The sequence below is a fragment of the Astatotilapia calliptera genome, chromosome 16 (assembly GCF_900246225.1).
Source record: "Astatotilapia calliptera chromosome 16, fAstCal1.2, whole genome shotgun sequence".
NCBI lineage: Eukaryota > Metazoa > Chordata > Actinopteri > Cichliformes > Cichlidae > Astatotilapia > Astatotilapia calliptera.
This window is the reverse complement of record NC_039317.1, coordinates 15,670,220-15,697,700: the sequence shown is the minus strand read 5'-3', so window position 1 is coordinate 15,697,700 and position 27,481 is coordinate 15,670,220. Positions and strand designations below refer to the sequence as shown.

Genomic DNA, 27,481 nt, shown 5'->3' with positions numbered 1-27,481 from the left:
TTTTGAATTTGACAGCAGCGAAGAATCTCAAAAAATTAGGAAGGGGGTGAAAAAGGCAGGAAAAGCAAGTGGTACAAAAAAGATGTACCATGATTTTGCAACTAATCAATTTGAATGACAACCGGTCAGCAACATGACCGGGTATAAAAAGGACACGTTAGAGAGAGAGAGTCATGGACATTGTGTCCTCTGGCGTGTTATCTGATCGAGACTTTATCTTGATCGGTTTTGAGTTGCATTGGTGCCTATAAAATTGGGAAACTAAACATCTGGAAAGGGCACCATCAGTGCTAAAAGGTTGTAGAGCAACACAAGCCCTTGCATATTTCAGCAAGAAAATGCTAAACCACATCTATTACAGCATCATGGCTTCTTAGTAGAAGAGTCCAGGTGCTGAACTCATCTCCCTGCAGACCAGACCTTTCATCAGTTTAAAACATCTGGAGTACAATGTCACGAAAAGTACAACAAAAATGACCCAGAACTCTTGAGCAGCTGCAATCCCATATGACACAATAATGGAACAAAAGTCCCAAAAGTGCATCAGCTGGTCTCCTCACAGATGATGCGACACAGAGGTAAATGTGAACCTGCCCCACCATCTTTGAGACGTGTTGCTTCCATCAAACTAAAACTAAAAATGAGGTCAAATTTTTCTTAAAATTGTATCCCCTTTATGAGATTTGCATTGCATTCTATTTTTCCTTATATTTTAAATAGCATCTTAGCTTTTTCAGAATTAGGTTTCTATTCCAAGCCCTGTCGTCACATAGTTATAGTGAATAACGCCAGAGACGATAGTAAAAGGTTGCACAGCAATTTTACACTGATGTCACTTACAGGTTCTCCTTTCAGGCCAGGAAATCCTGTGGGACCATCTCTTCCTGGTATTCCATCCAGCCCGGGCCGTCCAGGTAATCCATTACGACCAGGCAGACCCTTGTCCCCCTTCAGACCAGGAGCAACAAAAATGTCCCCTGGTTCACCAACAGCACCAGGAGCCCCTCTTAATCCAGGATTTCCTTGAGCACCCTGCAGACAGGTAAAAAAAGAAAAAAGGGAAAAAAAGTACACTGCTGTTCATGATCTATTTTTTTCTCAGTGAAACTGTGAAAGAAAAATCAGCCTAAGCTGATTCTGTCATTGGTGTCTCAAATAATATTCTGCTCACAGGTTGTCCAGGTTGTCCAGGTTGTCCAGGAATACCCTTTTGTCCTTTACCGCCTACTACACCAGGAGGTCCTGAAGTGAAAATGGACATTGTGCATCTTTAATTTATTAAATACTCATTTGAATGGGTAAAACACAGAAAAAAGGAATAGTGAAACCAATGACTGCCACAACTGTGAAAAGTTGAGGAAAAAAACAAAATAAATGAGAAAACAAAATAAATGTTCAAAAATATAGTTAGGGCCAGATGTTTCTTGACAATACTGCAGCTGCATAAAGCTTTACTGCAGCTGATTTCAGTTACTGGTTGCTTTGTACTGTTTGCAGCATTTAGCATTTTATCACTAACATTAGCATTTGTATCTAAGCAGAGGATATAGCCTTCAGAAGGCATCCAGCTACTTCTATCAGCAGTCACATCATCAGTAAACGTTAGTGACCCGGTTCAGCTGGCAGTCCTAACGTTGCCTCCACTGTGCTTCATGAGCCATTTGTCTCTTTCTCCGTACTGTCGTTGTAAACACTCTTTGTTTACATTTATGAAAGCGTTTTCTTAATTACAGGCTTTGACAGTGATACTCTTGCTTTCGTCAGAGTGCTCATGTCTTGGTCAGATCTAATATGATCATCAGAGTGGGCAAACATTTCAGCTCATAGTACATATATTTCATTTTAATATTTCAACCTCAACATTGGTGATTCCCATTTATTTGACCTGCATGAAACAATACTGTAACAACACCTCTAACAAAGCATCTAAGGAAAATGAGCATGCGTGTTGGTGCTGTTGAATTTGCTTTTCCCAACTCTTTATTCATTCTTCTTCACGTTTCTCCTTAACCTCAAGTCCAAGGAAAAGGAAAAGACAAAAGAGATCTTTTTTTAGACTATTTGCCTGCAGCTTTTGTCTTTCCTGTGCTTATTAGTTTCACCTGAATTTCTTGAGTCTTTGTTTGTTGTTGTTTTTTTATCTGCTTTTTGTTTTTTTGTTTTGTTTTTTTACTTACTTTACTGTTTCTCTGTGCCCCCTCTGTTCTTTGTAAGTCTGTGTTTCTTGGTCTGTGTCTTTGCATGTTTCGAGTTTCTTGTGTTTTCTGTCACTCTGTATTGTGAATTATGTTCTCATGGTTGGTCTTTTGTTACTCCCTCGAGTCTAGTTTCTTGTGTTCCAAGCTTAGTATTTCCCTCTGTGTATTTTGGTTCTTAGAGTCCTCTGCTTTATGGGTTACTGTATGTCTGTTTCTTAGCTGCTGTCTCCACCATGTCAAGTTCGCGTCTCCGTGTTATACTTCCTGTTTTACTTTGAAGGTCTGTGTCTTATGTGAATGTGTTCTGCTTTGCTTCCTTGTCTCGTCAGTTCTGATTTCTCCCAGCTGTGCCCTCCTTCTGTGTCTCATTCCCCTCGTTACTTCCCAGTGTATTTAAACCCTGTGTTTCTCTGAGTCAGTGTCGTGTCGTCCCTCATGCTGTGTGGATCGCCTTGTGTCTCCCTGTGAGTTTGGGTTGTGATTTTTCCAGTTTAGTTTGCTTTTGTATGCTTTTTCCCTGCCAGCAAATAAAGCTGAGTTCTTTGTGTTTAAACCTCGTGCCTGAGTACCTGCATTTTGAGTCCAACTCCTGCCTGCCACACAGCGCTTCCTGACACTTCTTCTGATTTAGTTCAGCTATGTCTTGTTTTCCTCACCTAGCTCCAATTCTTGATTACCCTTCTGTGTGTATATAACATGTCTGTCTTGCCCTTACTCTTTATTTCTGTTTTTTCTTTGTAGTGTTTTACTCCTGCTGCTTCTGGCTTTTTACATTTCCAAACGAGTCTGCAGAGTTTGCAGACTGGACATGACCATTTTTTTAAAAATATACTTCAAATTTGAATGTGACCACATTTAACTCACCTGTGTCTCCTTTAGGACCTGGAGGACCACGTAATCCAGGTGTGACAGTGCCTTCACACTGAACACACGTATCCCCTTTGTCACCTGAAACAGTTTGCAGAAACAGCAATTTAAAAAATTATGTTTTACATAAAGCGTTTTTCAGCAGTCCCTTGGAAACAGACACATTTATATTTAATCTAAATGGATATGTCACCAGTAGCAGCTGCTGTCCTTACCTTTCTGTCCCACTTCCCCTTGTAACCCTGGAGGTCCAGGTAGGCCACGATTCCCCTTCTGAATGTTACATTCACCAGGGTTGACTTGTAAACACACAGACAAAGGCACACACACGCACATTAGATTGTTTAACAAAAACTGGCAGATACAGATTGTATTGACGTTTCCCTTATTCTCATATAATAAAATGATTGCATCATTCAAAGATCAGACATACTTGGTGGTCCGGGTGGTCCAGGAGGACCAGGGTTCCCCGGTTGTCCTGGAGGTCCGACAAGAGGCTCTCCTTCCACACCTCTGTCTCCCTTTTCACCCACCTCTCCTTTGTCTCCCTTCTCTCCACGAGGCCCTTCAATGTGTCTGCCTGAAATACAGAACAGGAAAGTCATCAGGTGTCTTATTAAGATTAGCGTGTTTATAACTAAGATGTGAAGGCTTCATGTTTTGCTGTTTAAAAAAAGATTATGAGTTTATTTATACCTGTTAGACCCGGCTCTCCCCGAGGACCAGGAAAACCTATAGATTAAGAAGAAAGCATGAGGAAAGGGAAAACACCGGAGTGATCACAGATTCACAATGGAGTTCATGAGTGTGCTTTAGTGGATTTGATAACATATTATATCATGCTTTTACCTTTCTCTCCTTTTGAACCTGGGGAACCAGGAGCGCCACGAGGGCCAACACCCTGCATAATTAATAAAATTGCATAATGTCAGGATTTATTTAACTTTCATGTCACTTAAATCTATGTAGGTGAACCCACATCTATGCTAATCCTTTTTATGCTTCAAAGACAAACTAACAGTTGTAGCCAGTCATGATCAACGTGGGAAGTTAATAGGCCTTGTCAAGTTAAGACACTGGAGAAGCATCAACACTGCTTATTAAAGGTTTTCAGTGACGGTTTGTATATGTTTGACCCTCAATATGTACTTCTGACTCTGTGTGGATTAGAGAAAAATCAAAATTGATTCAAACTTATCCACACAGATCTTATCTTCAAAAATCTTTAAAGGTATACGCTGTACAATCATTCCACATAAATCCAAATAATAGTTTGTGGAAGTCATCATAAGACAAAAATCACCATGCACATCTAACCACACCTGCGAAAGATCCGTCATCGCCTCTCTAAATTGTACCTCCTTATACGGTGATCAAAGTACTATTACAAAAGCTCTTCTTCACTCTTAAAGTCACAAATTTTCCAATGCAAACAGCTAGATCTTGGTCAATGCTATGAATCTACCTCCAGAGGCTACACAAGGATGGCAGATTATTTCTAGAAGAGCCGAGCTCTGCTGCCAAACAGACAAGATATTACACATAAAATTAACACTAGTTGATGTGAGACATAACATGACCATAACAGTGTTGTTCTGAGGGGTACGAGCTATAAGGTACAACTGCAATTTATCATATTCACTGCCTTCACTCACTTGAACTTGAGTGACATCACATTTTTAATCCATAGACTTTAATGTGATATCAGTCCACCTTTTGCAGCTTCTGGGAAGACTTTCCAAAAAGGTTTAAGAGTGTTTATGGGAGTTTTTGACTATTCTTCCAAAAGTGCATTTGTGAGCTCAGACAGTGATGTTGAACAAGAAGGCCTGGCTCACTGTCTCTGCTCTAATTCATTCCAAAGGTGTTCTTTTGGGTTGAGGTCAGGACTCTGTGCAGGCCAGTCAAGTTCTCCCACACCAGATTCACTCATCTATGTCTAAATGGGCCTTGCTTTGTGCACTGGTGCACAGTCATGTTGGAACAAGAACAAGCCATCCCCAAACTGTTCCCACAAAGCTGGGAGTGTGAAATTATCCAAAATGTCTTGGTGTGCTGAAGCATTAAGAATTCCTTTCACTGGAACTAAGAGGCCAAGCCCCACTCCTGAAAAACAACCCCACACCATAATCCCCCCTCCAGCAAACTTTACACCTGGCACACTGCAGTCCGTGGGATTGCTATCTGTAGGAGTGTGATTCATTACTCCAGAGAACTTGTTACGTTGAGTTGCTGTCATTCCCAGGTGTTTCCTCTTTGTTATAATACCAATAACAGTTGACTGTTTAATACGTATTAGTGAGGAAAATGTCATGACTGGATTTGTTGCATAGATGGCGTCCTATCACGGTGTCATGCTGGAATTCACTGAGCTCCTGAGCGCGACCGATTCTCTGGCACATTTTTGTAGAAGCAGTCTGGATGCCTAGGTGCTTGATTTTATATGCCTGTGGCCATGGAAGTGAGTGGAATACCTGTTTTCAATGATTTGGATGGGCCAGTGAAAACTTTTGCAACAGACTATATGTAGCCTTAAAAGCAGCTTGAAGCGTGGGTTTTCCAGTGGCCCTTAAAACCGGTGAATTGGACATTCTTCGATAGCACTTTTCTACACAACATGTCTCATTTCTCACCTAAGCACATTTTTCTGCATCTAAGTACTTTCTATCTACCATTCACACTCTGATGTGTCCTGCCCAAGGATACATTAACATGGAGACTGGAGCAGCCAGGGATCAAACTACCAACCTTCCGATTTGTAGATGACCTGCTCTACTTCCTCAACCACAACCACCCAAAACAAGAAAGGACTGTTCCATTTCAATAATCTTACTTAAAGAGTAAAAATGGGAAAGAGAAGAATCACATACCTCACCAGGTGGTCCCCTTTCTCCTTTTTCGCCCTAAAATGAACCAAAACAGTCATAATCCCTTCATTCATAATTCCAGACTAAAGCACTGACTATAATATCCAATTAGCTGGAATACTTACCTGTAAACCAGGGTATCCTGGGCCTCCAGGAAAGCCTCTTTCTCCCTGTATGAGAATATCTTGTACTTTAGGAATTATATGTTATGTAATAAAAGATAACAGCATTTAGAGTGCTTATTGCTGTAAATTATTGTTACCTGTAGCCCATTGTCTCCATCCTTGCCAGGTTTACCCTTAATTACAGAAACAAATATTTTATTGTTTCTTTTTTTAGGACAAAAAAGTTTAGGTATCACACAATTACACCATCCAACAGTAACGACACACACAGACAAATTTCCACTTACCGGTGGTCCATCTGGGCCGATATCGCCTTTGACTCCGTGCTGATATGGGATGCAGAAGCCCTGAAAGGGAGTCAAGTGTGTCAAAAGCAATGTAAAAGATATCAAATAGCTTGCATATATAATAGCAAGTTTTACACTTTAGTCTTTGAAGTAAAAATACTAACCTTGTCGCCTCTCTCTCCTGCTTCTCCTTTGAACCCCTTCAAGAATTAAAACAGAGCAATATTCAGAATAGACAAAACAGAATCTATGTCATCTTTGTTTTTTCATTTCAAGCAATGATTTGTTTAATCACAGACAAGAACAGAGCGATATCTGTGGCGTGGCTGAGTACCTGTGGCCCACGAACAACCGTTTGTGATCCTTTCTGTTCGAATGATGTTGGTCCAGGAGGGCCAGGTGGGCCTTGAAGTCCTTTGTCCCCCTGCAGGGGAGATAAAAAATAAGGGCCACAGTCAAATAGTTAAGAATATAAATGTCAAACATCAAAACAAATTAAAACTTGTAATTTCAGTTAGTAATTGACTATGGAGGAGCTGCTCAGCCACTGAAAAGCCATGAAGCCCCGGGCACAAAGGTTTTTGGTTTTTTTTTTTGCTAATGTGTCTGTTCAGTTCAGGTATATTCATATAGTGCCATCTCACAACAGCTGTCACCTCAAGCACTCAGGGAGCTGCAGCATTTTGGATTAACTGCTGGACTTCTAGAGATCTTTTAGGACAACCTGCTAATAATGAATTATAATAGTCCAGCCTTGAAGTAATAAATGCATGAACTAGTTGTTCAGCATCACTGTCAGACAGGATGCTTCTGATTTTAAAGATACTGTGCAGATGTGGTACTGGAGGTTTTTGAAGCATTTGCAGTGCAGTTATTGGACACTTAATGTGACTCACTGTGTAGTGTAGTCTACCAAGTCTAAGAGTACCTATGAAGCCGAAATTCAAGTTTTTCTTGCTAACATTGGGTGTATTTTATGCTCTCGTCTAAATGCGCCATTTCTGACTCCATATGTAGTATACAGTTATAACACAGAAAGAAGCATCTGTAACAGGATGTGACTGGGGCAACAAGAACCCTACAAAAATAAGGTTAATAAAAAGACATGCTAAATGGTACAGCAATAACTTCAGCGTGCTATGTAACAGTTTATCATTAACAACAGTTGTAATGAGATATTTGTTATATCTTGTATATTTGCTAATGCTGACCCGAGTTTGCCTCTTAATTTAGTGCGGCAAGCACGAGAAAATTGCATGAAAAAGCCAAACAGAATGCTTTCTGCTGAAGGTCAAATTCCTCTATGCTATTTTGACATTTAACACTTTTTGCTTCTTATTTATTTGAAACATAAATCTTACCTTTTCTCCTTTCTCACCCTCAAAGGCCAGCTTATCTCCCTATAAGGAGATCAAACAGTTACACTCTCATGCAGTTTCTCAAGTCAGAAACCTTGATTGTACAGTTTATCAGTCTTGACAGTGTACTGATCAGTAATCTCACCATCGGTCCAGGAGGGCCGGGAGGGCCAGGATCACCCTGTAAAACAGTTATTAAGTTAGTCAAAGAAAAATTGTAATAACACATTCAGTAATTGCATTTAATTGAAAATCTAGAAGGACTGTTTTCTTAAAGGTGCTTTTTGTATAATTAGGAACACAGATGTGCTTCTAATATTTCTTAGAAAGTTAAGTCTTTGAATGGCTTTTTTAAGATGGGCATCACTGCACAGGTTGCTTACTCTGGGTCCTTCATAGCCAGGAGGTCCTGTAGGCCCAATAGGTCCGGGGTTGCCAGTTTGTCCCTGGGAATGAATATTGTGGGAAGAACATTCATTGTATTACTTCAGGCTGTTACTACTTTTATTCAGCGTATATGAACACATGACTGTATGTTCACAAACACATGTGCACTACGCACAGGTCGGCCAGGTGTGCCGGGATATCCTTTCTCTCCTTTCATGGGAACAATTCCCATCAAACCACCAGGGTCACCCTGCAGGAGACAAAAGAATTTTATATAGTTGAAAGAATATGTCTTATTGAAAAACTGGATAAACTTTTTGTGTTTGACACATTTACTCATAAGCAAAAACATGAAAAATAAATTTTAGCTCACCTTCATTCCAGGAAGTCCCGGTATTCCCTGAGAAAAGAATGAAAAAGAAATAAATCATCTAGTAATTGTATTTTCTCACAGGGATACTATTTGCATTGAGAAACATTACTTTGTTGATTTTTTGTCATTTTTATTTTTATTTAATTTTTTGCTGCCTTGTAGATTATTTGTAACTCGAAACTAATGCTTAGATTGTTTCTATCGTATTCCAGTTAAAGTCACGGGGGCAGGATTCTGAGCCCAAACGGCCACTTCTTCCAGCTCATCCAAGTCATTCCCAAGCCAGTCAAGATATATAACATCTCCTGGGTCTGCCCTGGAATACTTCAACTCGTGAATATCCAAGAACCACCTCAACTGGCTTTATTTTTCAATCAAAATAAATCTGGTTTTTCCTAGAAAAATGTCTAGTTTTCACTATCTATGGAGGCCGATCGTCAGTGCTTACAGGTATCCCTTGAGGACCAGGAAAACCTGAAGTTCCATCTCTTCCTCTTTCTCCCTGAAACAGAAACACAGCAAAGCCAGAAAGCACAAGTAGGGTGAAAATAATGTGACAAATACACAAGTGTGTGAAAAGTATTTAAGTATATAAATGGCATACTTTTGTCCCATTGCATCCTGGGATACCTGGCGCACCGGGTGGACCATCGTGTCCATTGATGCCCTATGAATGGAGGGGTAGAAACAGACAGTTTAAGAGAGTTTGTTTGGCAGCATTCAGAGTGTGAAACAGGAAGCAGATCTAAGCAACTTACTGGAAGTCCTGGGTTGCCTGGGAAACCTGGCAGACCAGTAGGTCCCTGCAAAGTCACAAACATGAGATAGGTTTACCCTGTAGTGACAAGACAACAACTGCAACACGTTCTAAATGTTGGGATGACAACTTTAGAGTGTGCAACTTATACTTGACACCGTATACTTTATACAGTTTTAACGGTTAGTTACTCACTCTGACTCCTTTCAATCCAGGAGCCCCGAACTCACCAACATCTCCCTAAGAGACAAAAAAAATCCCAAAAAACATCACAGTTAAATTAATTATATAAAAATCTGACTTAAAACCCTTTATGGAATACAAATCTAGTGTTTTTTCTTTCAACTAGGTGATTTATTAGTTAAGCCAAGCCACATTAGGGTTACTTAAGGCTAATAAAGGCATTTACATCAGGTACTAAGCAATCAGCTTATATTATGACAGATAACAATAATTGGTTGGCATATTTAGGATTTTAAGCTTTTCTTTCCCTACATGATTCTGGACTTCATATATTAAGATTTTAACAACACATTTTAAAGATCTTAACTTTTCTCATGCAAAATATAAACATTTTCACATTTCATTTAAAACAGCAGCTTAAAACTGGTCATACAAACCAGATGAAGCCTTGAAGTATCTCAGTAAATGTTTGTACTAACCTTGGGGCCCATTGGCCCTGGAGGCCCTTCAGGTCCCTGAGTCCCTGGGAATCCCATATTACCTTGAGAACCAGGATACCCAAGCTCACCCTGTCATGCACACAGTTATAGTAAAAGTTTAACACAAGTGCAAAAAAATAAACCTACACATTAACTTTGAATTATTTTCATGCTCAAACTGTTTCAACAATAGATTCCAAGACATTTTGAAAATTGCATGATTTATCATCATCATCATCATCATCATCGTTTATTTGTATAGTACTTTAAGAACACACCAGGCAGACCAAAGTGCTGAACAACACAGATCAAAACAACAACCAAATTAAAAATACCATAAAATCATTACATACAATAAAATAAATAAGAAGGTGCCAGTTTCCTACAGAGTTAAAAGCCAGGGAATAAAAATAGGTTTTCAATCTGGACTTAAAGACCTGCACTGATGACGCTTGTCTAATTTGGAGGGGAAGGTTATTCCAGAGCATCGGAGCCGCAATTGAAAAGGCACGGTCTCCTCTGCATTTCAGCCGCGACTTAGGGACCGACAGCAGTAGCTGCTCAGCTGAACGGAGCGAGCGAGGAGGAACATGTGGCTTCAGCAAATCAGATAAATAGACAGGAGCCATACCATTTAAAGATTTAAAAACCAATAAAAGGACTTTAAAACGAACCCTAAATTCAATGGGAAGCCAATTATTTGATTTACCAAATAATAAATACTATAGTCAGTTCAAAGTTAAGTAAAACACACATAAATAAACTCCCTTAAATCCTCACTGAAGATGAAATCAACTAACATAGTTAGTGAGAGGGAGCCAGAGGAAGTACTGGGTTCAAATTCAGCCTGAGGCCTTTCTGTGTGAAGTTTGTATGTTCTCTGGGTACCCTGGCTTCCTCTCACAGTCCAAAGACATGCAGTGGGATAGAATAATGAGCGATTCTAACCTGACTGTAAGTATGAATATGAGCATGAAAGGCTGTCTGTCTCTACGAGGGAGTTATTACATTGTCGTTACATTACGGACAGAAAGTTAAGAGTAGTTGGATACACAGTATTCAGTGTATGGATACACGGTTGTAGTAAAACTATTTTTACGTGTATGATATTTTGAAAAGAAACACAGCCAAAGTAATCAAATTCAAGCGCTTGTGTATATTTAAACCAGTTATTTCAAATGGGAGAGCTTATTTAATGTTATTTAAATAGTAAGAAAGTATATTTTTATTAATATATTTTGCTTTTATATTTAGTAGTTTTATAAGCAGGTTTCAACATGTTCTCTTTGGCAGTGCTTAAATGGACACAGAAATATTACACTATCTGCCACTAGATGGCAGCATTGTTTCATCAGGAAGAGAGAGCCTTCACAGTGGAGAGAGGAGTGAGCAGTGTAGAACAAATAAAAAGGGCACAACCCTCAAACTGTTGTTTTAGCTTTGATTTTCATTCTCTGACCACAGTGAGGAGAAACACTGCATGCTAAACAATAAGGGTTACCACAGCAACTCCTGTCCCTCATCAGGAAATGATATCAGTGGAAATAAGGCACGCATGAGACTTTGGGAAGACTGTTTGAGGCCTTTCAGCAACTTTCAAACCACAGAGGTGCTTTGAGTCAACAGTGATTGGCCAGACTCCACAGAACACAACAATCAGTACATCTGCTGCCGTCGAGCCAGCTGAATGTTTGGCTACTGTTGATGTTAGCGTGAGCCTTAAAAGGCCAGACTGTTGCGCTAAGAGGATTGATAACATTGCAGTCCTCTGATAAAACCGAGCCAACAGTTTACATGTACGCTCACGCAGCACAAGCTGCACTAAAAAGAAAACAAAGTCTAGGCTACCTGTAGATATTATTTTATTTGTTTTTAAATGCTTTAAGGTGCTGAACTGGATCACATAGTTCAATTGAATAAGAGTCCAAAAGATATTTTTATCCTCTTTTCCTTTCTTCTGGAGAAAGACGGTGTGTGTCGGGATTAACGTTAGCATGCAAGTAAGGTATCTATTTATAGATCACAGACACAAATAATGTTAAATTTGGATATTTGGATTTGGCTCCAAGTGAAATACCTGCTAGTAGGCTGACTTTGTTGATTACTTTGGTCATTCACATTGGCAACAGTGCTCTGTGTAGAGTTTGCATGTGCTCCCTGTGCCTGTATGCGGCTTCATCCCACAATCCAAAAACGTGCATGTTACGTTGCTCGCTGATTGATTGGTGGTCTAAACATTAGTTTAAATGGTTTTGTGTCTCTACGTAATAGCCCTGTGATGGCCAGCCAGTTTGTCCAGGGTGTATTCTGCCTTTCACCCTCCATCAGCAGGGATAAGCACCAGCGCCCCTGCAACCCTGATTTGATTAAGCTGATTCTTGAGTCAATGGAGGGGAATTTTAAGGTCAGTTTGCTATTTATATTTGAGACTTTCCTTACTAGTTAATTAAGGTGAGAGAAAATTAAGTCTAAGAAAATCTTTATTGAGAGGAAAAGCTACACTCACTGGCCACTTTATCAGTTACACCTTGCTTGTACTGGGTTAGACCATTATATGCCTTTAGAGGTGCTTTAATTCTTCATGGCATACATTTAACAAGGTGCAGGAAACATTCCTCAGAGATTTTGGTCCATGTTGACATGACAACATTACACAGTTGCTGCAGATGTGATTGTGAATCTCGCATTGCACCACATCCCAAAGGTGCAATATCAGATTTAGACCTGGTTACTGTGGAGGCAATTTGAGCGTCATGAACTCATTTTCATGTTCAAGAAACCAGTTGAAGATGGATGAACATGGTCAAGAGCTCGGTTTGAACTTCAGCGGCTCATCTTGACCATGTCTGCGTGCCCAAATGGACTGAGTTACTGCTGTTATTTCCATTAATGAGCAGGTGAACATGCGTACCTAACAAAGTGGCTGGTCAGTGCATGTAATTACTAAAAAAATAACCCTGCCCAACACAGCTAATACAACTTTTTCATGTTTCCGGTCCATGATTAACACTAATACCAGAGCACTGACAGCTTTAAGGCTCACAGCCAGTTTATGGTTGGTGTCCCCACCACTTGTGTTTCTGCAACTCAAGGCTCTCATCCGTCTGATGGGAATAAGACCTTCAGGCCAGCTGTGTGTCTGGACATGCTCTAATTCAAACTGCTCTTGTTTCCCATCCTGGTCTTTGCTCCGTGACTGAACCTACTGCACTCCAGCTCCAGTTTGTCCCTCTGAGCTGACCCCATTGAAATGTAAAAGAGGCTTTTGTTTCTATTTGCTGTCAAATTACTGCATCTGTAAATGGAAACTGACATCCAAATGAATCACATCAAGTGAAAAGGAAAAGTGGGCAACGGTATCTAAATGTTTATAGACAGAGATAAATGAAAAATCCAATAACAAATCTTACCTTTGCTCCTTTCACACCGCTGCAGTCACATTTTCCACATGATGCACCACAGCCCTGAGGATGAGGAGAAACATAAAAACAAACGACCCGTAACTTAGAGGAAAAATCACTTAGAAATGCATGTTTGTGAAACTGGGTTTAGGTGGATCTTTTCTGGCCACTGGGGGTGGGAAACAAGAAATCTGGCCATTTTAAGATGTCTCAGCTGTGCTCTCCTTTTATTTAAAATATATAAACAGTCACATGTATTCACAAGCTAGTTCCTAGCTCCGCTGTTTGGTTTGTGCCGTAGATTTGATTATGCTGAAATCAACTGCCAGCTGTGTCTCCTAACAGTAAAGGCCTCAAAACCCACAATTTACCTGAAAGATGCCAAAAGGACTCACAGAATTAAAGACTTGTGCAGATTTGACCATAAATTATCTGCAGTTTTTAAAAAAAAAATGCGACTTCACTTTTAACTAGTGAAAGAAGTTGGTTGTAGCAGGTTTAAATGTACTGATGATACTCCTGACATTGAAGGAAGGTCAGGTTTCTTTTAAGCCACATCAAGGATTCAACGAGTAGCTTTGTAGAACTATTTGCTGGCAGTGGGACATCAATGCAGCTGGCTTCGGCCCTCCATCCCCCATGCTTCCTCTTCTCGGGGGTCTCCAGAGGCCAGAGCCTGGGAACTGGCCTGCACTGCCTTGGCTCTGTCTTTCACTTCTCCTCTCTTCCTTCTTTTCCCATCTTCCAGCTGTTGCTAGACTCACGTGTAAGGCGCTCAGCCAAAAGCCTGTCAGGGCTTTGGACCAGCTCTGGAGACTTGGGCAGACACTCCACAGCTACTCTGCTTCCATGCATTTCTGTCTGTCTCTCGCAGTCACAACAAATAAATAGCTCTATTGCCATTTACAGTACAACTTTGTCAGCCCAACATTAAATACCTGAGTCATGTCTAATCCTCTATTTACTGATATCAAATTCAGCCATTTGTCTGAATCCTTTCACTTTAAATCAATAAGTGGCTCAAAGAATGACAGGGAACAACAGCGACTGTTTTCAGCACTATAAGCCCACACCCTTCCACAGTGCACTTGTTCTCCTCTGCCTGCAGCGCATTACATGTGTGGCCTGCAGTTTCCCACTACTTTGCTGTAAAACAACTCCCCCTAAGCCCGTCTCACTTCACCACCTCTGTTTGCTGAAAAGTTTTCTGCAACACCGCAGGAGAACGTAACGAACACCTGCTTTAGATCAGATTAGTGTCATAAGACAAACATGGGAAAAGAATATTGACTCTTAGGGAGATGAACATGTGGGTTTTATTATGGCAAATGTGCTGGCTCGCACGAATAAGAGCTTCTAGTGTTTATATTAATATGATTTAATTTTTTATTTTTGGGGATTTCAACAAGGAAGTTGAGGCATGCTAATGGAGTGGCCGGATACACTTGCAAATTGTCAGCACTGCTGATCACAGCTGTTTGTGGGTATGTGTTGCCTCATTCACCTGCTTCTCTCAGTCTGTCTCAGAATTGCTCTTTGTCTGCTGTTTTTAAGACACAACTACTTTTGGAGTCATCACCAGGAAACCCAAGCTTCAAACCACAACACACAAACCAGTGACCAACACCGCCCTATGATATCCACCGCTGCATCTCCAAACACAGCACTGGGATATGCGGGTAGATAAAAGTGGTGAGTCTTTGCTTTCTCGGGCTTGTTTTCCTTCTACGCCCATTATGCATCATCATTAACCCAAACATCAGATGGGAATGATGGGAGAAAGACCCAACTGAAATCAGGAAAAAAAGAGTGCCTTTTAATGACCTAAACAGAGATAGCACACATGTCTGATTTGTCTGGGCCTTAGAGGGAAGAGGGATCCTTCAAGGACCTTATCATAAATCCTCAGCTATACATCATAATGAGGGTTCTGGTTATCGAGCTGGACCACAAGGTAGAAATCAAAACACAGAACTTGCGCAAAAAATATGAGATGAAATAAACATACAAACTGCAGTGGAATAGTAACAATAATACTTAAAGAACTTTATTCTCTTATATATTTTTATTTACTTAATTCTCTTAATTGTAAATGGCCTGTATTTGTATAGCGCTTTACAGTCCCTAAGGACCCCAAAGCGCTTTACACACTCAGTCATCCACCCATTCACGCACACATTCACACACTGGTGATGGCAGGCTACATTGTAGCCACAGCCACCCTGGGGCGCACTGACAGAGGCAAGGCTGCCGGACACTGGCGCCACCGGGCCCTCTGACCACCACCAGTAGGCAACGGGTGAAGTGTCTTGCCCAAGGACACTACGACCGAGACTGTCAGAGCCGGGGCTCGAACCGACAACCTTCCGATTACAAGATGAACTGACAACTCTTGAGCCACGATCGCCCCATTTTAATTGTATTCTTTTTTAAAGATGAAGCATCACTAACCAAAGGGGGACATCACAGTCACATCACAATATACATTCATCTTTCATATTCAGACATTATAGTGGTACCCAATCTCTGGTGGGGGTCATGGTATCTCCCCCCTGACCTGACATCCTGGCTACCTGTTGCCGTAGCATTTGTGTTGTACTTCATCCATCTCCAGCAGTTGCTTCTTCTGAGCTACTAATTGTTTTGCTGTCAATCTGGATGTTGGGTATCGAACATTCCAACAGTCCCACATCCTCTTCATGTAATCCTTTCCACTGGGGTTAGTTGCATAGTAGCATTCCAGCAGCAGCCTCTCATCCCTCACCCACTTATGCCTTCTTGTTGCAGTAGCCCGCTTCTCATCAGCGTGTCCTGGTTCCTCAACACCTTGGACCTTGTTAATCTGGGGAACATCTGAGCCGGTACGGCTTCAATTATCGCTCTCTCAGTCATACAGTGGGGCAAAAAAGTATTTAGTCAGCCACCGATTGTGCAAGTTCCCCCACCTAAAATGATGACAGAGGTCAGTAATTTGCACCAGAGGTACACTTCAACTGTGAGAGACAGAATGTGAAAAAAAAAATCCATGAATCCACATGGTAGGATTTGTAAAGAATTTATTCGTAAATCAGGGTGGAAAATAAGTATTTGGTCAATAACAAAAATACAACTCAATACTTTGTAACATAACCTTTGTTGGCAATAACAGAGGTCAAACGTTTACTATAGGTCTTTACCAGGTTTGCACACACAGTAGCTGGTATTTTGGCCCATTCCTCCATGCAGATCTTCTCGAGAGCAGTGATGCTTTGGGGCTGTCGCCGAGCAACACAGACTTTCAACTCCCGCCACAGATTTTCTATGGGGTTGAGGTCTGGAGACTGGCTAGGCCACTCCAGGACTTTCAAATGCTTCTTACGGAGCCACTCCTTTGTTGCCCGGGCGGTGTGTTTTGGATCATTGTCATGTTGGAAGACCCAGCCTCGTTTCATCTTCAAAGTTCCCACTGATGGAAGGAGGTTTTGGCTCAAAATCTCACGATACATGGCCCCATTCATTCTGTCCTTAACACGGATCAGTCGTCCTGTCCCCTTGGCAGAAAAACAGCCCCATAGCATGATGTTTCCACCCCCATGCTTCACAGTAGGTATGGTGTTCTTGGGATGCAACTCAGTATTCTTCTTCCTCCAAACACGACGAGTTGAGTTTATACCAAAAAGTTCTACTTTGGTTTCATCTGACCACATGACATTCTCCCAATCCTCTGCTGTATCATCCATGTGCTCTCTGGCAAACTTCAGACGGGCCTGGACATGCACTGGCTTCAGCAGCGGAACACGTCTGGCACTGCGGGATTTGATTCCCTGCCGTTGTAGTGTGTTACTGATGGTGACCTTTGTTACTTTGGTCCCAGCTCTCTGCAGGTCATTCACCAGGTCCCCCCGTGTGGTTCTGGGATCTTTGCTCACCGTTCTCATGATCATTTTGACCCCACGGGATGAGATCTTGCGTGGAGCCCCAGATCGAGGGAGATTATCAGTGGTCTTGTATGTCTTCCATTTTCTGATGATTGCTCCCACAGTTGATTTTTTCACACCAAGCTGCTTGCCTATTGTAGATTCACTCTTCCCAGTCTGGTGCAGGTCTACAATACTTTTCCTGGTGTCCTTCGAAAGCTCTTTGGTCTTGGCCATGGCGGAGTTTGGAGTCTGACTGTTTGAGGCTGTGGACAGGTGTCTTTTATACAGATGATGAGTTCAAACAGGTGCCATTCATACAGGTAACGAGTGGGGGACAGAAAAGCTTCTTACAGAAGACGTTACAGGTCTGTGAGAGCCAGAGATTTTCCTTGTTTGAGGTGACCAAATACTTATTTTCCACCCTAATTTACGAATAAATTCTTTACAAATCCTACCATGTGGATTCATGGATTTTTTTTTCACATTCTGTCTCTCACAGTTGAAGTGTACCTCTGGTGCAAATTACTGACCTCTGTCATCATTTTAAGTGGGGGAACTTGCACAATCGGTGGCTGACTAAATACTTTTTTGCCCCACTGTATATATTTGTCGATATTTGTAATTTTGAGTGACCAAAAACTCACCAAATAAACACTGAAGATTGTGTTACTCTGCAGAGAGAGCACGATCTTTTGCAGAAGGTGAGTGAGGTGTTAATGTTCACTGTCAAAATGCAGCGTTGGACAAGAAACGTCTGAGATTCTTTGCAGCAGACAGCCTCACGTGTCTCTGGACTCGTGTTTATGTCGTTGCTAAGCCTGGATGCCAGGTGTGAATGTGTCCAGACTGTGAAAAATCAATATGATGTACCCTGGCAGATTGTGTATGTTTACTGGGCAAAGCACAAACTGGAGCCTTCTCATAACTCCATCAATATGACAAATTGTTTGTAATTGTTTACTGAAGTTGGAGCAAGCAAAGAAACACAGATTTTTAACATCTTTAAGAAGGATGGAGTGGATCCAAGTAAAAGATTTCTTCCGTGGTACACTTAGTCACGTTCACAATCCTAGGTATCCACGATGTTAAGTGTCATAGGTTCGAGGGAACACATTGTGCCAACCCTCTTCCCAGAAGGCCTAACTTTTTGACAGCACTTGCTCGATATGTCTGACATCATTACATACGCAAGCGAGAGACACTGAGACAAACCTGTGAGAGAGGAAGTGATGAGTAATGTTTGCTTTAGAGATTAAAAGCCTCTGTGAGGATGTCGCTCCGGAGATCCTGACAATAACACAAACTCTCTCAATGTAAACCAGAGAGCAGCCAAAAAAAGAACAGCAAATGTAGCAAAGCACAAATTGTTAAAAGATAGACTCCAAGCATCAGACTTTTACATTTCTTACCACCACCAGGTTCTTTTTCACCAGGGGCTTTCAGTATTTGCCTCTGTCTCCATTATCAGAATTTTTTTTTACATGTTGGCATAAAAGATTTGAACATCAGACCCGTAAGCTATCATTTGACACACTCCATTTCTTAGGTTCTCTTAGGCTTCTGATTTTATCTCACAAATGTCCTCAGGAGACAGCTTAAAGAGATTTTTTTTTTACATGTGCTGATTGCGTGATACAATCTGAAATTGCACATTCAAACAGCAAACTTTGATCTCTGGCTGTTATTTTATTTTGCTGCTAGTGTTTTGTGTAGATTTGTGCTGCACTGATGTTGAAATCTTTACTGAATCGCTCAGTAAAATAATCTGCCATCAGAGAAAAGAATTTCATAACTTTTCCACAACCAATCAGTGCAGCACGCTGTCTTAACCATGCTGCATTGAAATGCATTCCTGAACGCACATTTTTCATAAAACACTCCCATACAGACTCCATAAAAACGTCTTCACTCAGCATTAAACAAAGGATAAACAATGAGGGAAAGAAGCTATAGTTTTAAGGTTTGGTTTGCACAGTTAGAGTCGTCCGGCTTTCCTCTGTGGCTTTGCGATTCAGAACCTCAGCTCCTCTTTCCAAAGTGGGCATATCCACATCCAGCTTCCAAACACAACAAGTGCACCTCATGTGTATAAGTTTTAACCAATGTTTGCACAAATCTTGTGAGCTGAACTTTTTTAGTGTTTTTGAAGGGAGCAGTACTGGCTATTACCTCATGAGGGCAGAAAAATTCCCATCGCTGCAGTGCTCCACACTGACTATACATTTACAACAGCTGTAACAGTTTCACTGCACGCCTCGCTCCATGTTAAGGGGAGCTGAAGATCACAGAAACATCTGGTCAGTGTCATCTGCAGATCTTCTTTTTAAAACGACGTGACATTCCCAGCACATTCCTTTCATAACATCCCACCCCCAGGATATTCTGGTGGGGGGTGAATGCTGCAGTGTGTAGGCAGTTTTGGTGCCCCCCTCCCACACACACACACACACACACACACACACACTTTCTTTTTTTTTTTAAATAACGCAAACAATTAATTCTAACAAAGCCCCAACAGTAGGATAAACTTAATAGCTATCATACAGCATCAAAATACACAAACAGCTTACACACATCTGTCCTTTTGACCACGAGTTAAGGTTTTTAACCAAAGTCATGCACAAATGCCCTGGGAGCTCACATCAAGACATCAACTATGTGGTGAAAGTCTGCAGCTTGTTTTTTCGTTTGTTTTTTCGTTTTTTCAGAACAAAAAACACAAGAAAAACACAAGTTCAGCAGCGTGACAGGAGTTATTCCCCCTTGGTTATCTCCCTGGCTACGGGGGGAGCAGAGAGGAGCCTTCCTTCCACATTGATATGGATTTCACTGAGGGGCAAAGCTGATAACTCGGCAGGACAATTTGCTGTTCCTCACATAAACTTTATCCAATGTGGTTGTCGCACTATTCCTGTCATCAGTTGCACATATAGTCCTTCACTTGAGTCGCATTTGGCATGCTGTGATAAACAAAAACCCTAAAATCTCTGCGATCTAGGGTGCCACTATCTCCCCTGAGTCAGTTGTTTTGCGGCTGGAAACGGAAACTGCTGCACTTCTCAGCTATTTCAACCTAAACACCAGATTCAGCATGTGAGGTGAGTCATGCTGTTGCATCACTTTGCTTTGTATTTATATTCTCAACTGTGTTTTGGGCGTTTTATTCAACTGTTTGGGTTTTGGCTCCGCTAATTACTCGTAATCGCATCCGAGATGATCTGGCTTTGTGTCACAACCGTAAATATTATGCAACATAGTGAAGATGTTAACATATCGAGCAACCTTCACATAAACAGCTGAGAATTTTCTTTCGTGAAGTAACTAAAATAAAGTTTTGCAAGATCCCCCCCCCCCCCTTCGGTGTGCTGAAGTGCGTCCACAGGCATTCCTCATTATGAGCCATCAAACAGGATCCTCCTCTGTTTCGGTCAATTTAGCAAAGTGGCATCAATGTTTAACCTGTGTAACCCAATAAAGAGATGCTCATGACACTAAACCACAGATCATTGCTTCCATACGGAGACAATTAGGATAGATTTACTCCATAAATGTTAGAAGGAGCCCACTTGGCAGCAGGGCTCGTTAGGCAGTGCTAAATGAGACAGTTATGGAGCACAGAGCGTTACAGTCAGCACAACACTCTGGGCACAGCTGATTTTGATGTCTAGATAACCGCACAAAATTAGCATCTCTGTGGTGCCAACTCGTCTTTCTCGTGGTTTTACTTAATTGTGTAGGTGCCCTTGTCCACAAAGGTGCTCGTCCTCTCAGCATTCCTCACGCTGAAAAATGAGGGAGAGAAATATAAAGCCAAAAAAAACCTGAAATATTAAAAGAGATGAGCGGAGGAGGATTGATAAGCTTTTTCAGCATGTGCTCGGTTTGAAGCGTGCTCCTCTAACATTCCTGGCCTTCTCTGGTACTGAGTCAAGGATGGGAGAATAGAAGTGGAGGAGGGGAAATTTCTATCTTACTGCCATACTTGGAAGACGAGGCTCCTGGTGCAACCCGCTCTGTAAACAAGCGTGTCTGTGTGAGAGACAGCAATACGTGCACCAACTGAAAGAGCTTTTTTTTTTCTAATTCAATATCAAAAATCATGTTTAATTCATAAAATGTTTGGAAACACTTTTAAAATTTGTATTTTTTTATTTTTTTATTTTTGCTTTAAAGCAAATTGTGAAAGACATTTAGCCACAGTAATAACATTCAGCTACAAATAAAGTATACCCAGGCTAAAGCAAAAGAAAGTTAGCTTAGCTTTGTGAGCCAGTTTAGGAAGGGGAAACATCTGGCTCAGTCAAAAAAGAAATCAATAAACAAACCTTCGTTCCAATTACCTTCCCTTATTCAATTCAGGGTTGTAGGGGACTGTCACCTAACCCAGCTGTCATACAGTGAAAGGCAGGCTCCACCCTGACTGGTCTCTCACTGGACTATCATGATGACTTTGCACTCTGAGGGGAGTATTCAGAAAAACAGACACAAGGAGAACATGCAAAGTCCAACAGTGAGGCATCTGCATCAGCCCAGGAACATTCTTTCTGTGAGGCCACAGCTGCTGTACCACCATGCCATGCCAACCTAATAATGTATTTATTTGATGAATTTGAAGGGAAAAAAAACCTTGACAAAACAGTCCAAATCTACTTTTCCTCTTGTTTTGTATTGTTACGTTATCAGATGAGCTTAATTTATGACTACATCTTAAATAAGAGTCATACTTGGAGATATGTTATATGTACGTTCTGCAATAAAACAAACAAAGGTTTCTGTTTCCTGTATTTAAAGACTCCCGCGGCGCTTATTAGCCGATACCAGCCTGATGTAAAGCATGTCCTGTTCTGGCCACAGGGAGCAGGTATTCATCTGTACCAGAGAACCAGCTCAAGGCTTCTGTAACTGAAAGCAGATGCATCTGCAGAGACTAGTTCACACACATACACACACATGAACTCAATCATGCCCGCACAAAAAGCCAAATGAATTAGCCTGTTAGAAACATACACACATGCAATGGATGTAAACAAAATGAGAAACAGACGCAGGAAAATCTGTGAAATCGGAAACCTTGGCAAACATGATATCACATGCCTGAGCTTGCTGGGAAGAGCTGAACGAAAATGCATGAAAATGACTTAACACTCAAGTCTCTGCTAAAAGGCACACAGGCAAACACAAATGTATAAACAAACATTAACCTGCACACCAGTCAGTTGTTACCCTGCTGATGCATGAGCATGTGTGGCCAAGGTTAGTTTGGGAGCAAAGATGTGTATGTTTTATAGTAAAGCATCTCTGTCCCAGAGTATCACTTTAACTCCAGCATCCTAACAAAGACACACCTCATGCTATGGAGCCTCAGAAATTGAACATGTAAGCACACATAAAACATGCATTATTAACACTGTGCAAAATTAACTCAGCTAATGGGAAAATTGCTTTATACAATTTGTCAGGCTTTGCTGAGTCCCAAAATGTTGTGTGTGTGTGTGTGTGTGTGTGTGTGTGTGTGTGTGTGTGTGTGTGTACATGTGGATTTGAGTTGTACAAGTTTGTGTTGATCACTCCCTGCACATGTTGAGAAATCACAAAGTCCTTTTTGATAGTTTTATGAATTAGACTAAAGCCAAAAACAGCCACGAGGTCTACTACTTCATTTAAACAATGTCATAAATCACTGCAGTGCTTTACTTATCATTTCCAACTCAGACTCAGCGGGTCACCTTTCACTCAACTTCAGATCTTAATGCTTCCAACACATCCTATCCCATATTCCTGCCATAGATTACAAAGAGTTGATGACCTCTTTTAATCAGCTAGTCGACAGGCCTTCCATCTTGACCTGTCACATGACCCAGACAGCAACACCCAAATGACCTGTAACCTCTGCTCAGGCCATTAGTGGGGGATTTAGAAGCCCAAACAAGACTTCCATACAAAGGTCATCTTGATAAATCAGCTCTTCCTCAGTGTTAGAGTATGCGAATGGAGATGTGAATGTGGATCAAATGTTACCTTGTTAGCAAATTAAGTCAGATTCCTACTAATCTCCTTCAGAGGGGACTTTCCTGCTCTAACTACCGAACAAACACACATACACACTCCACGTCTGCCCACAAGCGGGCTCTTTGTTGAGCAAAGAGGACACTTTTAACACTCAAATGCAAAAGATTATGTGGCATGCTCATAAAAAAAATGTAGCCTGAGAAATCAGAACTCTGGCAAGCTAACTGTGAGATCTTGTTGCAGTTTTCTCATCTCTGCCTGTGAGAAATGTGTTTATGGCTGCTATGCAGAGCTCTGTTCACGTGCCCACACATCACTTGTCTTGGCAGTTATTGTTCCACGCACAAGTTAACAAAATAAATTCCTCTACAATCCCACAGGAATGAATATGGTCACAAACATCAAATCAAAAGCTGCACTTCTTTTCTTGCTTCCTCCTAAATCAGTTTGACGTGTCTGTGCCCTGGAAGTGAAATATGACAATCTACAGAAACAGAGTTTAAACATTGTGTCCAGCAAATCTGCTTTTGATGCAATCAGAGGAAGAAACTGGTCATAAGGCGGTGATGAAGGGGTGGCAACAATGACTTTTTTTAAGGCGTTTGTATTCTTTGAAAAGGGGCCAATTCTGTTCATGCTCACTTCAACTCTGCCTGCCTCCTCTGTGAATGTGCAGCGCTGGACACCGGATATAGGCTTTGGGAAGCCATTCTTTCTCAAAGGAGGAAGGCCTCTTCCTTGCCTTTTATGCTCACAAAGACAAGAAGGGGTTGGGTCAGCATTACTTGTCTCTCAAGAGTGCTCTGGTATCTGGGAATAACGTCAGGACGTGAGGACAAGCAATGACCCCTGTGACTTAAGTTTCACTGGTTTCGTTCTCAGCCTGGAACATTCTCACACAAATTAGCACGCGTAAAGAACAATGAAAGAAATCATCACAGCCTATTAGCTTTTAAAGTCTTCTTTGTGAAGATCTACCTTATAGGCACAGCAGTTCTATGAGCTAACATTAGCTACAGAGGTGATATTGAGCTTGCTTGCTTTTTGTTGTTTTTTTAAAGTGGATGCTTTTTCAGACTTCCTGAAGGTCAAGTTGTTCTTTGGTCATCGGCTCTTTTTCACGCATTTTCCGTCCTGTCCTTGTACCCTATCATCTTCTCAAAATTGATCTTGTCAAGACTGACACAAAAAGATTTTGATCCATCATGTGATACCACCTGGATGACAATGATCCCAAACACACTGCCAATGCAGTAAAAACGCAATGATACACTGTCAGTCATGGATTGGGCTCCCCAGAGCCCGGACCCTGACATTATTGAAGCAGTGTGGGATCGTTTGGGAACAGAATGTAACAAAAGGTGTCCAACATCCAAAGAACAGCTCTGAATGTCCTTCAAAAAGTCTGGAAATCTATTCATGAAGACTATTTAAAGAAAGACTTAAATAAATGAAAAGAAAGCTTGCCTAAGTGAATTAGACTTTGTTGAGGAAATAAGGTGGTCATATCAAATATTGACTTTAGAGCTCATTACTCATGTACAAACTCTGTCTGCTTGTAGTTCCATGCATGGCTGTCAATTTCAGTAAATCACTCCACCTACTTCCCTTTCCAAGTGAAATATAAAGAAATGAGAACAGTATATTAGACTGTAAAACTGCATATTAGAATGAAAATATCTTTTCGATTTAAGAGCTTATGCTTACTGGTGGAGTAACCATTACTGAAGCATAAAAATATTTTGGTAATTACCAATACTGTTAATTTAGAGCAGCTGTGGCATAAACCTTACATCAGATGATGGTCTAATACATTTATTAAGCATTGAAATATTAGGCCAAAATATTAGGCTTGAATAGTATCAGCATGCCAAATACTGTAGAGTGCAAATCAACCATATGTTGGAATTATGGGGAAGTTTTCTCCCTTGTAAGAAGTGCCTATTAATAATAATAATAATATTCGGAAAACCTGAATGGAGCATGTACAGCTCTAAGGTCTGTTTCACACAGGCATTTCTATTTGTGCAGTACGTGAAGCTGCACAACTTGAGTGTAAGAAGAAGAGGAAATTCCAAGGACAAGAGAAAGAAAGCCTTTATTATTGTACTTCACAAACTAATGAAGGCCTAATTGAGCCCTTCAGGCCCATTATCATACCACACTATTCATCTGATAGCCAGCTAATTGAGAGAGTTTCTCTCTATTGTTCTCCTACATCCGTGCCAATCCTTATCTTCCATAACGTCATTACATCCCTACTGTTTGAACATATGGTGAGATTACAGTTTACAGATTACACCCCTCTGAGGCTTTAAAGATGCAGAACCCCGGCGACAGATCTGACCTCATATCTGTTAAAAATGCCTTAAACTGCCCCTACGCATTGAAAGACTGGCATGTCTCATCTTCTCCTGTGAACCATATCATGAGACCTCCTTAGCTTGTTTGCTACTCAATTTTATCTGATTAAGGCCTTTTCTGGAAAACTTCAGGAGGATGACCTCTTGTTGTCCAGCAATATGTCAGAGCTCAAGCATAGCATCTGCAGCCACATAAAAGGGCAACACGGGATAACTCATCCGTTCTTCCAGGAAAGGGGTTCAAGGCTCTAAGTATGGATACGGGAGAACTTCGGGTCCTCTGCAGCTGGATCTGCAATTTCTGTCAATCCCCTTTATTGTCATAACTTATAATGAGACAAATATGAGCCATGTGCCTCTCTCATCTGCACCGAGATGCTGGGCTAGATTGCCATCACTCAGTAAATCAGTTACCCCACCAACCATACAAGCTGTTGTTTTCAAGTTCTCGCAAACTCTTATTTGCAGCTCTCAGCAGAGGCCTCTGCTGGGGATTTTCATTGGGCATGGCATCAAAACACTTAACCACAGCAACATGATGCAGTATCAAAGGATGCCTACGTACTGACAAGAGGTGTTTTAGGTATGCTTGCCAGTTTACAAAATAATAAAATTTTAAAAAAAATTTTTTAAATTATATGAAACTAACAAAAAGACGTTTTAAAACATAATAATAAATTCAACTTAAAATCAATTTAAAAAGTTTTTAATAAAAATAAATTAAGACTATATATTTTTAATGTTTCCAGTGTTGCTTATCTTTCATATTAAGGAGATATTTAACACCCATCATGTTCAAGCAGTATAAAGCAGTATTAAATCTGAATATTGAACAACTAATAAAGAAATTTCAGGTGAAGTTGTAAAAGATGAAAGGGGGGAAAACAGCTCTTTGAGTTAACTGTGACAGGCAATTTGTAAAAGGATTTATTGATTGATACTTAAGCACCAAGAGAAGCCCTAAATCCCTTATATCCCTCTGGAGAGGGAAAGTTAGGTTATCAGAGAGTAAACGGCAATCTGTACCACGATCCTAACCAGCTGTTGCATGTCTAAGCCCATTTCTATGATTGGACTGCTTATGTTTTGGCAGGTTTTACCACAAGGGGCTTGGTGGTAACTGATTTAACAATGAAACTCAAGATTGGATGGATAAAGAAAATAACACGTTGTCCCAAATCCGGGAGCAACTAGTGTAGAAAACACTACCTATCAAAATCAAAACTAAAATATTTTGCCAAAACCGTATCTGTTATCTGCAACTTTTTACCTCTGCTAAGATTAAAGAGGCTCAGGAACACTCAGTTCTGCACACTGGTATAAAACAAACTGTTCATGTGAGTCAGGTCTGATGGGATCTTTATTTGATTTGGAGGGATTTTTTATAAGAACAAACATATCCTTTCAGAAATTGGAGTCTTGTTCAGTGAGGTAACGCAAGAAGGTTTTGTTATAAATATATCTGCTGCACACGATGATCATTAAAAACATACACAGCAGATAAGCTGATAGATGTGTATTTATACTAAAAATAAGCACGTGATTAATTTCAAGTGTAACCTCTAACATCATAGCAAGAAGGTCCTGGTTTGAACCCCAGTCAGCGCCTTCCTCTGTGGGACCTGCACATCCCTCCCGTGCCAGTGTGGCTCTTCTTTGGGTGATCTAGCTTTCTCCCATATATATATATATATATATATATATATATATATATATATATATATATATATTCCTCCCATAGATATATATGTTAGCTTAACTGGTGATTCTAAATAATTAACCAAATACACTACGTGTCAGCAGCAGCACCAGTTCCTAGCAAGAGAGCTAATGTAGCATGGAGGCTAAGAGCAAAGCAGCAGTAGCTAAGAGGGCTTTTATTTTCTTTAAGTTTAGCTACACCAAAGTCACAAACTCTGAACAGCTGG

General features: G+C 40.8%; 1 protein-coding gene across 1 annotated transcript in view; it reads right to left on the bottom strand.

Annotated features, from left to right (window-relative positions):
* col4a1 (collagen, type IV, alpha 1) overlaps positions 1-27,481 on the bottom strand; it is a 49,622-nt gene that overhangs the window by 14,426 nt on the left and 7,715 nt on the right. Inside the window, exons 2-25 of the mRNA XM_026145793.1 lie at positions 13,292-13,345; positions 9,882-9,971; positions 9,415-9,459; positions 9,221-9,265; positions 9,067-9,129; positions 8,911-8,964; positions 8,463-8,489; positions 8,265-8,339; positions 8,086-8,148; positions 7,848-7,883; positions 7,706-7,744; positions 6,679-6,768; positions 6,509-6,544; positions 6,345-6,404; positions 6,195-6,230; positions 6,058-6,102; positions 5,936-5,968; positions 3,915-3,966; positions 3,762-3,797; positions 3,499-3,645; positions 3,281-3,364; positions 3,063-3,146; positions 1,172-1,242; positions 841-1,032 (exon numbers count right to left, since the gene is read on the bottom strand). Of these exons, the coding sequence (XP_026001578.1) occupies positions 841-1,032; positions 1,172-1,242; positions 3,063-3,146; positions 3,281-3,364; positions 3,499-3,645; positions 3,762-3,797; positions 3,915-3,966; positions 5,936-5,968; positions 6,058-6,102; positions 6,195-6,230; positions 6,345-6,404; positions 6,509-6,544; positions 6,679-6,768; positions 7,706-7,744; positions 7,848-7,883; positions 8,086-8,148; positions 8,265-8,339; positions 8,463-8,489; positions 8,911-8,964; positions 9,067-9,129; positions 9,221-9,265; positions 9,415-9,459; positions 9,882-9,971; positions 13,292-13,345 (1,557 nt within the window). The remainder of the gene's footprint in view (positions 1-840; positions 1,033-1,171; positions 1,243-3,062; positions 3,147-3,280; positions 3,365-3,498; positions 3,646-3,761; positions 3,798-3,914; positions 3,967-5,935; positions 5,969-6,057; positions 6,103-6,194; positions 6,231-6,344; positions 6,405-6,508; positions 6,545-6,678; positions 6,769-7,705; positions 7,745-7,847; positions 7,884-8,085; positions 8,149-8,264; positions 8,340-8,462; positions 8,490-8,910; positions 8,965-9,066; positions 9,130-9,220; positions 9,266-9,414; positions 9,460-9,881; positions 9,972-13,291; positions 13,346-27,481) is intronic.